The sequence below is a fragment of the Plectropomus leopardus genome, chromosome 20, assembly GCF_008729295.1.
Source record: "Plectropomus leopardus isolate mb chromosome 20, YSFRI_Pleo_2.0, whole genome shotgun sequence".
In the NCBI taxonomy this organism is placed as follows: Eukaryota; Metazoa; Chordata; class Actinopteri; order Perciformes; family Serranidae; genus Plectropomus; species Plectropomus leopardus.
Window position 1 is genome coordinate 16,369,852 of NC_056482.1, and position 12,995 is coordinate 16,382,846.

Sequence of the window (12,995 nt, forward strand, 5' to 3'; positions counted from 1 at the left end):
CCTTGTTGTGCTCTCTTCTCCACCCCCCTCCCAAACCTTTGTCCCTTTGCAGCAGATGAATCATCATCAGAGGGCAGTCCTGGCAGTCCCATCCCAGATGAGGACAGCGTTGTGTTCAGCCAGCTGACATATCTTGGGTGTGCCTCAGTCAATGCCCCCCGCAGTGAGGTGGAGGCCCTCCGTATGATGAGTATCCTCAGAGGGCAGTGCCAAGTCCCTCTGGATGTCACACTGTCTGTGCCAGGCGTGTCTGAAGGCACTGTCAGGTAGGGGACACATACTAGCTCCAGTTCTTAAATGTACTTTAACATATGTCTACTTACAATATGCATACTTGGGCACCTAATGTTGAATTAGATGTCATACACACACACACACACACACACACACACACACACACACACACACACACACACACTATAAAACGCACACATATAATGTCATCATGCAACAGCATCTTTAAGATATCAAATGGCAGTATTTTTTATTGATATTCTAACAGGTTGCTGGACCCCAATGCCAGTACAGAGATCGCCAACTACCCTATCTACAAGATTCTGTTCTGTGTGCGAGGCCATGACGGCACACCAGAGAGCGACTGCTTTGCCTTCACTGAGAGCCACTTCAATGCTGAGATCTTCAGGATCCACGTGTTCCGCTGCCAAATCCAAGAGGCGGTGAGGATTCACTCATTAATTGATTGCTGGTTGTTAAATTTGTGTGTAACTATGGATTGTTCACTGGAGACACATTTAAAGGAAAGGGTCACAATTGTTATGACTCCTCACCGGCAAGAGCCGTGGCTAGAGGATTTATGTTTTTGGGTTGATTCTTAGTGCGTCCCATTCTCAAAAATGTGATATGTCAAAACGCCTTGAGGGAATTCTTCAGCTTTGGCACAGGCGTCCACTAGAACTCAAAGATGAACTGCACAGATTTTGGTGGTCGAAGGTCAAAGGTCAAGAGCAGTGTGACCTCACAAAACAAGTTAAAGTCAAGAATTCATAAACTAATTATAACAAAGTTTCACACAAAAAAAAAATTATAAATGATTTGATATGATTTTATATCCAAAAAGTCAAAGGTCACCTTTACTGTGACATCATAATGTTCTGCAAAAACACTTTTCTGGCCATTATTCAGCAACATAACTCAGGAACAGAAGGGGAGACATTTGGTCAGACACTGAATTGGTGATACTAATCTTCGATGTCCATCTTAAACTGTGCAGGTTGTAAAGATATTCTGTTAACTTTGCCAAAAAATACACATAACACCTTTTATTAAATTTCTTCAAAGTCTTCACTTCCTGAACTATGAGCCTTGACAGATATTAATGTAAACTACAACTTCACTGGTTGTTGGATGAATATAACCACAAGGCAGTGATTCTAGTTTAAATTTTTAAATGGAAATTTTAGCTTGAGATAAATGTTGGAATACATTTTTGCACAAAACAAGGACTGTGGGTTTTTTCCTCTATCACATCATGCATTAGTTAGGGAACTCTTAAAGGCCAGTATGAACAGGAGGAATGATTACATCAAGAAAAACCTGAATCTGTCTATTTCAATACCTCTTGTAATTTGTTTATTTATTTTGTGTGTAACAACTAAATGCCATTTTACCATGCTCAGTGTTGATCTGAGGAGTATCAAGGGATAAAAATGTCTATGATGACAAATGTATTTGAGTTTTAATGCCTTATAAACAAAAAGCAGGCATGGTCTTTCCCTTTTTACTGAGAGAAGACCATCCCACATTCTGGTACAGTTCAAACATACCAAAAGAAAAATGGTAACAAGCAGTGTTACTGCTATTCAGAGAGCGAACCAAAGGGGGGAGCAAAAGCTCCTCTTAGAAATGCTCCTCTGCTCTGTATTCACAATACGCTTCTTTATTCAAACTTTTTCTTTCTCTTCCACTCATGTACATATACATGTGTACACGCACATAGTGTCAACAGTATTCTGGTTGACCTTGTCTTAAAATGGTGATCTCCCCGTAGCGTTTTCCTCAGGGTTTAGCAACAGTGTTGCAGCTTCGTCAGAGGTCCCCAAGGTTTTATGTCATGCTCTGCAGGCTGTGCTGCAGTGCACATGTACATCATACACAAAGTACTCACAATCCCCCAAGCTAACATATAGGGTAGAGGAAGTGTCATTGCTTATACACAGTGAGTTCAGCAGAGATATAAAGGAAGAGAAGAGGGAATCCACTCATGAAACTGGGTTAAAGTACTGCTTCAGTGCTCGGTGACCTGATTCCTCCCTCATGGAAGCACTCTCCTTCAATGTCACTTAGAGCCTCCAGACAGATGCCACTTTATCAGACCCACATCATCCTACTACCTAGATTCTCAGACACCCACTTATAACACACATGTTCACACTAAAACATTAATGCATATATTCAACACACACACACACATAAATCCACATGCTGATAAGCCCCAGCAGTAATTAACTTCTTTGCTTAGCAACCAGACATCTCTGTCTTCAGCTCTCTCTCCTCTTCTCAACTCACTTCCTCTTGCTCTTGCCTTTCTTTTCCTCTCAAACCCCCAGCAACAAACCAAGCTGCCATGCCATCAGCTTTTCCTTTTTTTTTTGGCCTCACATTTGCACTTAAACACTGAAATGAGTCACCCCGCTGGTTCCTACTTATTCAGAAAAAAGCTGCTGGAGTCATATGTCTCCCATCAATCTCAAACCCCAATGTAAACAAGTCCCAAGACATCTTAAAGCACTGTTCATGTTGATGCCTACTATGCTTGGGTGATATGGTGAGATTATTATTCAACACAATATTGGCTGGCCATGATAATGGTCTTTACATGTCCATGTTTACAGAAAGACATTCAATTGTAAAATGCCTGTTATGAATGTTGCACTATATTCAGTCTCTTTTTTACTTGTTCTCTTACTTTCTTTATGCTAAACTGCGTTGTTAAATCCTAGTTTATAAATCATCATACATCTTCCCCTTGGCAGGACCATATAACTCCTACCATGGTGAGCAATCAATCCTCAATCATCAGGGCCTCTGCAAAAGCGATTAAATGTAGAAGTGACAGTCAACAATTGATTTATTTGATCTGTTAATCTCAGCAAGCTCATGCATTAAAAAAACAATACAAGAAAAACAAACAAACAAAAAAAATCTTATTGCCTATACATTGTGGCTACCTACAGATATTACAACATATGTGTCTCCAGTCCTATCATATTTGTATCCATGTGTGGCTCTCTCTTATTTGTGACACTAATTTCATATATCTGTTTTTCTGAGAGCAGTATATTCATAAAGCGAATTTTGATAACACCTAACCCTAATACCCACACAAACTTCCATATCTGTACAGAGCTAACCTTGTGGCGGGCCATCACAGCTGGACTAAAACTGTTTACTTCCTTATTTTCTCCAGCTGTCTCATCTGATACAACAAGTGACCTTATTATTAAATGAAATAGTTAAGAGCATCTGAAGCATTCGTTTGCCATAATTTTAAGAATATGACAATTTGGAAAGAGAAATTAGAAACTATGGGCAAATTCTTTCCATTCTTTTATTGGAATTATTACTGTAAGTCCTTTTATGTTTTATACTCATAATCTCTTTATAATTTCACTTTTTAAACAGACTGAGCTGAGCTGTTGATACATAAAGCAAACCACATCCTCAGCCTTACTCCGCCTCCTTTGTGCCAGACCTCCTAGTCAGGCCCCAAGGCTGCTTCCTAACGATTCCCAGTTTTCTGGTGTTGATGGGGATGCAGAGCTCCGCTGACTCTTAAACGCCTCCCTTTTTGTTCCCATCATCTTGCTGCTCCTGTCCAGAGATGTGTATTTAGTACAGTTCAAATCAAAATGGCTTAAATAGATTTGTTTCACTCAAATGATTTGGGTTCCTGACCCAAATTAAATCACATGTTCAGAGAGACAAACACAAATGGGGTACTGACAAATGAATACGGATTGTTGCCGTGACATCATTTCAGAATGTCTCAAAGCTGCATTCAAGTACGCACATTAAGATAAGGCTACCATATAGGAAAAAACAAGAATATTCTGTAATGGAAGTATAGACAGTGTAGCCCGATACTTAACAAGTTCCAGATTTTTAAGAGCTACAGTTTTAAAGGCTGAGTCAATATCCAAAATGTCTGATATAATTACATTTCAATAAAAAAAATTAACATTGAACATTTCCCCTGCATTTTATATGAAATAGTTAAAAATGTTATCCTGAATTTTTATAACAGTACGTCCCTCTTGAACTCACCTGTCTCTTCAGATAGATGTGCTAGGCGTTCTTTTTTTCAAGGATTGATTTTTCTGCAACTATCTACAACTGTCCAGGAAGTAATAAAGGTCTGCACACAAAAACAAACAGGCCATTTCTAGACAGTTGAAAACTGGTCAGTGTTGATTCTAGCATCGATTGGAACAGTACAAAACAGCAATTCTCTTGTGCCGTTTGTCAGAATTTCAACCATACAGGGGGTGACCCCCATCTAACTCCTTATTTCCCATCTCTTACATCCAGTCCCCCAGTGTTTCTCAATAAACAAACCCCCTGCGATGCCCAAACATCCTTCTACTGTACCGAGAACATAACAAAGGCTTTTTGTAGGAGATGTTAAGAGCTGCTTTATACCCTGGCCTTGAAAAAACCAAAAGAGCGTTGTTATTTATTGATAACAGCAGTTTCCACACACCAACTCTCAGTCACTAACCCCCAAGCTCTGCTGTTTACCAGAATTAGAGATCATCCAAAACCACTGTGCTGTGGGCCCCTAGTTGGGGGAACGCTCTGTTTGTTATGACACTCACATGTCTGTGTAGTAATAATCAGAAATAAAATCAAATACTTACTTAATGCAAATCTTGTGAGTGGAAAAGTATGTTTAGTGAATCTAAATAAATCATTACCACCTAGTTTTCCACACTTGGCAGTCTTTCACTGACCTCCCCCAACTCTACCCGGGTTGATTTAGCAGAACTCTGCAGTCCCTGGTAGGACTGAGTCATCTCTGCCTAATGCTTGTAGGAGCAATACCTCCACACTCCACACAGGCAAATGTGAATCAGTATGTTGATTAAAACTCAAAATGGTTAATAGGTTGGAGGATCTGCTGTCAGTAGAGTAGTGGGTCATTAGGTAAGCTTTTTAGTGCCCCATATTGCAGAATGGCATAACAGATCTGTAGAGGTTTGGTGCAGTTTTTAATCGATACTAATGACTGATTACTTGCTCAGCGCAGATATTTTTGGCTTCCAGAACTCCATTCTATGGTCTACAAGACATTTCAGCTACAGAAGCTGCTAAACTTTGTGCCAAAGGCAACAGAGTAAAGTACAATATTTTGTCATGTGATAGTGTTTATCTCTTTTGTAAATGTTTTGTATTAGGTTTTAGTTTTAATTCGCTAACTTGTCAATGTTGGCTGTGTTTTTAATCGAAGGGACATGACGGTGATCATTAACCCTTTGAAACCTGAGCAAATTGGCTTCATTTCTTTCAAAAACCCGGGTAAAAGGCGATGAGCAAAGAAAAAAGAAGTGATGCAAAAATTAGCCAGGATTTAGTAAAAAGTACAAGAAAATTACCTGAACATAAGTTAAAAAAAGGCAATGAAAAGGAAATTAGTAAAATAATATAAAGGAAATGACCTGGAAAAAGTGCTTAAAAATTATATAATTTTGTAACATAATTTTCAATATGTAATTAAAGTAATTGTAAATATAGTTTGAACGTAGCTTTTTTCTTCTTTTCCTTCAACATTTTGCCCTAGCTTTTTAAAAAATAATTTTCTAAATGTATTTATTGTAATTTATGAAACATTTCTTACCTTCTTCTCATTGCCATGTTTGGAAAGGAATCAAACCAATTTGCTCAGAGTTCAAAGGGTTAAATACTTGTGAAAGGCATTTGAAAGCAGCACAAGAAAAGTGATGTTGCTCCAGGTTTCAAAGAGTTAATCTACTAAGGTATCACAAACGCTTCAGTTCAGGCAAGGTTGTTAAATAAGAATTAGACATGTCCATAAAACAAATGTTTAACGAGAAATAAATGCAAATAAAGTTGCTAAAGATTTAATCCAAACACATCAAATTAAATTGATATCGGTAGATTCTGTGTTTTCTATCCCCCAAAAGGGGGCGCAGGCCTTGACATTTTACAAAGTTGCCATATGTGCTGTTCTGATGTTTGCTGAGGCAATTTCTACTGACCATGAGCACAAGTCAATATAAATGTCACAAATTCCCTTTCAAACACAGATTATTTACCTGTATATCTGCATTATTAGTCCTCCCCATTGATTTATTTTAAAGTGTTTTGTGTATATTTACCTTTCTCCTGCAGGTGAGTAGAATACTGTACAGCTTTGCCACGGCGTTTCGGCGGTCAGCTAAGAAGGCAGTCCTGTCATCTCAGCAGCCTGCTCCGCTCACCCCTGACAGTGACTTGTTTACCTTCACTGTCAGCCTGGAAATCAAGGAGGATGATGGCAAGGGTACCTTCAGGTAACATACATTCACCCATGATTTTTTTAATGTTTGGAGCATGAATTCACATTTTATTATGCTTTCACATAGGTGTAAATTGTGAGAAGTGAATGTGTCATATTTGTCTTGAAATGCTTTGGGGTTGCACAGACGTTGGGAAACATGGAACTTTTTCCATTGTACCTATTGTGACTTCAGCCAGAGAAGAATGAACTTCATGTACCTGCAGCTCCCTCAGTCTCACTCAGACTCACCCTGGGTCTGGGGTTCGCAGTTGTCTGAGACTGCTTTAGGAATCTCAGTCGATGTTTGCTCCATCCAACTCATCTTCCTTGACCCTTTTTATTTTGTTTTCACATACTACTGAGTCATGCCTGTGTGTTCGAAAACAGCCTGGGATACTCAGCTTGTTTGGAAAACAAAACCGAACGAGAAAATATGCCCGTGGTTATTTTTAACCAGCATTTCCTCCTCATTAGCTCTTTGGTGATTATTTTTAGTGTCCTGACTTTCATGCAAACAGCTCTCACATGCAAGCACGCATGAACTGTTTTTGTATGAGAGCAGTTTGTCCTTGTGGATGTAAGATATGGAAAGAGTGTTCTATACAAACACTGCACATAGTATATCTTTAAAATATAATACAAGTGTATTTACCTTGTTAAGGCATGACTGTGTGCGATAGTATGGTTGACTAAGCTGTATCTGGTGCATTAAGTCCCTAGTACTCACAGAGACATCTTTTAGTAATCTGAGTGCTGCCTGAAATCATGGCAGGTTCCAAATGTTTACAATAGATTTCAAACTGATTGATAGATTTTTTTTTCATGCAAGAATCTTTGAACTTGATGATTCTTTAGTGTTTCCTCAGAAATTTGTTTCTGTGAAGGTTTGGAAAGTGTTGATTATTGTTACTGTTTTAAACATGCCTCTCTATCCTGCTCTGCTTTGAGAGCAGGAAAGAACCAGGACCAGACCATGTTTGAAATAGCTCCTATACAGGCTTTTATTATGAAAAATTGGTTTATTCTGAACATGAGCCATGGTCTTTGATTTTTTTCTGTCAGTAAGGCTGATTTACTGATTAGTGGTAAATGTTATTGGCCTAGTTTTCTAGCAGAAGAAACACTAGTTGCTTTAATTTTAGGTTTTATTTGTTTCAAAAGTAGAAACTGAGGGAATTTTATTTTCCTTCTCCATCCAGACAAAAACAACCTGTCTAGTCACCCTGTGGTCAAATGTGAACTTAAATTTCCAATATAAGGTTTCAAATGAGTAAATCTGCCTCACTGTGTCATTGTATCTGCTACATAATTTAACCATACTTTTGACACATTGATCTCTGCTTTTCTCTATTGATGGTCTTTTTGCTGTTAAAAATGTGGGTACTATTTCTTGTTTTCACATTTTTCAGTGCTGTAGCAAAAGACAAAGACAAGCAGAGTTTCAAGCTTCGTGCGGGAATGGACAAGAAAATTGTCATCTATGTCCAGCAGACGTCCAATAAGGAACTGGCTATTGAGAGGTGAGATAAAGCACAAACACAAGCACGTACACTCATGCACACATGCAAGACATCCTCAGAATAGCTTCAGAGAGGCATCCTCTGAGATACTAGTTTAATATACAGTGCCATAACACCACTGAATGTTGATTTGTTTCGTTTCAAGTGTTATTAAGATAAGCTATAACATCCAGTCAGGGATGAGACTACTTTAAGACAGATAGGAAACACAGAAAACAGAATTAAGTTTTCATTAAAACACAGTGTGTGTGTTTATATGTACCCTAATATTCCACTAATACTAAGAATAATAGTCCAGTTAGTATAAAAATGCCTCATGTAACCACCTGGAATTTTAATCAGCTTGAGAAACTTGTAACAATCCATTCAGTACGTTGGAGTGAATATATACCTTCTGCTCATTTTTGCCCCAGGTGGGGGTAACACATCTAAGCCCCTCCCTTTACTGATTTCAACAGAGAAACATTCATCTATTAAAAAAGTATTTAGTGCACTGGTAGTGCTAGGTTCTTATAAGTGCTCTGATCAATACATGTATCCTTGGATTTTAAAACAGGAGCTTTATAGAAGGTGGCTGTTATACGCTGCATTGTGGATTTGCTAAACATAGCGATCATGATCAAATGATTCGATGGTATTGTAAAACTTATGTCACAATGCAATGTTATTGCAATTTTAAATGTTTTGCAATATGCTGAGTACTGCGATAACTAGGGATGTAACGATGCATTGCGAGGCAGTTAAAAATCGATACAAAATATGTGAGAATCAAATCGGTGAAATGAAAAATTAACTGCATTACTTTTTTGAACAGCAGAGGGCGTGATCTAATTTTGACTTTGCTTGCTTGACATCACACGTCACAATTTCTTCAAACTCGCCCTCTCTGCTTTCCTCTCTAGCAAAATAATTCTAATGCAAATAAAGTTGCTAAAATAATTCTTTAATTTGCTATAGAAAAGAAGAGAAAATGCAGTATCTTGTATATTTTTTGTTTGAAATATTACTATTATATATTATTATATATACTATTTTTCAGTCCTAATTTTTCTGTAATCTCATTTTGCAATTAAAACAAATTGTGAGGAAATCATATTGTAAACCCAGTATCGTGAATCTATCGATTCATGAGTTGAGTGAATCGTTAAATCCCTAGATCAACACACATTTTGCAATATAATGCAATTTATTACCTTTTTTCAACTGTAAGCTTTGTCCCCAAAGAAAAACTTGGTTAACATATATCCTACCAAGAAAAAGCTTGAAAGATTACCGTATGTGTTTTTTTTTTCCACTTCTTTTGCAGCAAAATGTATCTGTTGGTCAAAAAAAGCAACTGATTTTATTCTTTTAATAGGCTACCGAATGTTTAGTTTGTATTTGCAGTATTTATAAGTTATATGGTAAAAAAATCAATATTTAGTTTCTGTGTATTGATACAGTATTGCAAAACAAAATAAAGCGACACTAGGGTGTATCGTTTTTTTCCCCTCCATCTCTTGTTCATGTAACCTCAGCTGTTGTCAGGTCCTTTTGTTCAGTGCATTATTACATTTCCTTCCATTAACCAAGAGAACATTTTGGTATGTTGACAACGCTCCTTAGAGAAGATTTATTTTGAAATATAACAACCAAGGTGACATATCTAAACATGACAAAGTAGCAGAAATAATTTAGATTAATGTAAACAGCCAAGGGAATGAAGGATAAAACTGACATTTTGGAATTGTCCTAAAGGGAAACTACTTAAGCAGAGAATCTGTCAGACTGGCCGAGATTCTTCCATTTGCTCCAGTTGCGGTGTTTCTGCTTAAAACACTCAGACATTTGAAAAGAATCACTCATCTATAATTGATAAACACAGAGCAGTGAACATCTTTACATCCGTGTGTCAGGTCGCGTCAGGTTTTAAGTGTTCCGGCACAGTTTTAAGATGATTGATGTGAGTCTGTCTGCAAGGCTCTTCATTTTCCATGCTTTGATAAATCTGCTGAAATGTAAACAATCCATCACCTTTTTGCCGACTTCCATTTTCACGGTGGTTTGTTATTGTTTGATGAACCCAGACAAGGTGAGGATTGAAGGGCTGTGTTTAAATATCCCCATGTTCTGCTCTGTGTTAGAGGATCCCTCCAGGAAGCTATTTGCGGTAACATGTGATGATCAACGACTGTTTTTACTCTATAGGGAGATTTATTGTTCTGTGTCTGGTTCCTGCTCTTGCTCTCTATTTTTTTCCCTTCATTATGTAATCCTATTCATGTCACTTTTCTCTCTTCTGTGTGTGTATGTGTGTGTGTGTGTGTGTGTGTGTGTGTGTGTGTGTGTGTTCTTGATTGTTTGTTTGTGTGGGTTGCGTGCTTTCATGTGTGTCCCCTCTGCAGGTGTTTCGGTCTCCTGCTCAGCCCGGGGAAAAATGTGAAGAACAGCGACATGCACCTGCTAGATCTGGTTGGTGACTGTTTTTTTGTGTTTGTGTGTCACTGTGTGTTTGCATGCATTTGCTGACATCCCTCCAACTCCTGCCCCTTCAGGAGTCAATGGGAAAGAGCTCAGACGGGAAGTCTTACATCATCACAGGAAGTTGGAACCCCAACACGCCTCAGTTCCAGGCTGTGAATGAGGAAACGCCCAAAGGTAGCAGCCAAAAATGTGTCAAAAATTCACATAAAAAAAGAATATTTTTCAACACCTATTATTTCCTTGTTTCACATTTTATTAGCTAGTTGGTTGTTTATTCACACATATTTTTACACTAATATTTGACACATTGCCAAGCGTGAAAATCACTTTCCGCTGGTTGCACAAATCCCCAAATCAAGCTGTGAAGGAGCAATTTACTGTAAAATTACAGCTACACTAAATAGGTATGAAACTGCACTTTAATCATCTCTGTCCCTGTTAAAAATAATGTTGCAAAGCAGAAACTTCATACATTTTAACAGATCACACATAAATATAGCTGAAAATTTGATAATGACACAGGCAGTTTTTTTCCATCATTGTGCCACATGCTACATCTTATGCACCACCAGTCTACCTTTAAATACAAAATGTCAGATTCCATCGTTTTCATAAATTACACAATTATAGGTTGGCATGGGACAATAAAAATTTTATGTCATCATAATCCTGGGCAAAATATTGTCAATGCCAATATTATCCTGATATCAGCAAAGCATGTTTAAACTCTTAAAGTGGCAATAAAACATACTAGAATCACTTTTCTTTACTATTTTGCTAGAAAAATGACATTTTTATTGCATTGCAGACATCACAGATAGTGATAATTTTAAAAAGCCAGGTTTTTTTAACAATCGAAAATGGCATTAAATCTTTAATAAGAAATATGCCAATGATTTACATAGATCTTTTTTGTTTTTTGAGGTCGATGCATATGCAACCTGTTGTTGCGGAGTGTGGTCAATTGTTTGGATATTTTTGATGCTTATCTCTGATGAAAATTCAACATGATCAACTTTTTGAGTGTCATTATATTGCGATTCTTGTTAAAATCCTACATTGTCCCATCCTTAGTAACAATTTTAAGTTTCAATTTTTTTGGTTTGTTGGTAGTGAATTGAAGGGAATCACTGTCTTGGGATGACATTTTGGCTTTTTTCATTTTTTCCAGATAAATTTATGTACATGACGACAGCAGTAGACCTGGTGATCACAGAGGTGGAGGAGCCGGTCCGTTTTCTGCTGGAGACAAGGGTCAGAGTCTGCTCCCCAAATGACAGGCTGTTCTGGCCCTTTAGCAAGCGAAACTACACTGAGACCTTCTACCTGAAACTACGACAGGTACATCAAGTCCTGGCATAATTTTCCATCCAAGATTTATTCAGTTGAAGTGATGATCTGTCTTAATTGCACCAAAAATAAGCTGCAGTGATGCAAATGAATCAGTTTGTTAACACACTGTTTGTTTGTGACTGACAAGTAGTTTCTTGATGCATCTCTCTTCAGATGGAACGTAAGGAACGTAAGAGTCCCGCCTCTGACACACTATATGAGGTGGTGAGTTTGGAAAGTGAGACAGAGAGAGAGAAACGAAAGACCACAGCCAGTCCCGGCATCTTGCCCACCGGGGCTAGTACCACTGTTCCTTCACCACCTGAGGATGATGAAGAGGAAGGTGATGTGATGCTGTCTTACTTTTCCGCTTAGTCACCTCTTATGGGATTCTTGTTTTATCAAAGGCACACAATACAGAGGGATAAGAAATATGTTATTAAAATCAAATTCCATATATAGCACAGGGTATATTTTCTTAATATAACCCATATGAAAATATTTTTTTTGCATACATGACCACATAGAACCACAGAGGAAGCCTGTTTGGTAGAACCATCTGAAAATGGTTTCAGCCTTTTGAACCACTAGTTGAACTTGATCATGTCAGACGCAAACAGCCTCAAAGCTGACACTAAACTGGCAAGATAATATACATTTTGTACTCTTTTACCCTGGAATGCTTAACCATTGTGTTACCCTTGCAATTATGCTGCATATTCTCAGATATTTACGATTTACATTTGCACCCTGGCTCGATGACTCATTAAAAAATAAAACTCTACAGGGCTGTACCAGATATAGACTTGTGGTCCACGGGAGTCAAAATCCTGTGGGTTATCAGGCGCTGTGTGACAGAACTGTTTGTACTCCTCACACAGTACTTAGCCAGTAGTGATGTGTGTGTGTGTGTGTGTGAGAGAGAGAGAGAGAGAGAGAGAGAGTGAGAGAGAGCGGTAGCAAATAGCATAAAAGGCAGAGAACAAATAGAGGTACTTTTTTTTTTTATCCATCTGTGTGTCAGTCTTTGATCTACAGTCCTGTTTGATCTCACTCTTAGGACTGCATGTCCATTGACTGCTCCTTGCCGGTTGTTGTGAATATATAGATACCACAGTACTCAGATACAAAATTTGTGCCAGTACGTAAAGATATGTTGTACA

The 12,995-nt window shown here is 38.0% G+C and overlaps 1 protein-coding gene across 2 annotated transcripts in view; it reads left to right on the plus strand.

Moving 5' to 3' along the window:
- The window catches only part of LOC121959816 (rab GTPase-activating protein 1), a 91,178-nt gene that overhangs the window by 18,392 nt on the left and 59,791 nt on the right, over window positions 1–12,995 (plus strand). For both annotated transcript variants that reach the window (XM_042509320.1, XM_042509321.1), the window contains 8 exons: window positions 53–266; window positions 503–677; window positions 6,370–6,530; window positions 7,927–8,037; window positions 10,422–10,488; window positions 10,572–10,674; window positions 11,672–11,841; window positions 12,007–12,175. In XM_042509320.1, the coding sequence (XP_042365254.1) occupies window positions 53–266; window positions 503–677; window positions 6,370–6,530; window positions 7,927–8,037; window positions 10,422–10,488; window positions 10,572–10,674; window positions 11,672–11,841; window positions 12,007–12,175 (1,170 nt within the window). The remainder of the gene's footprint in view (window positions 1–52; window positions 267–502; window positions 678–6,369; window positions 6,531–7,926; window positions 8,038–10,421; window positions 10,489–10,571; window positions 10,675–11,671; window positions 11,842–12,006; window positions 12,176–12,995) is intronic.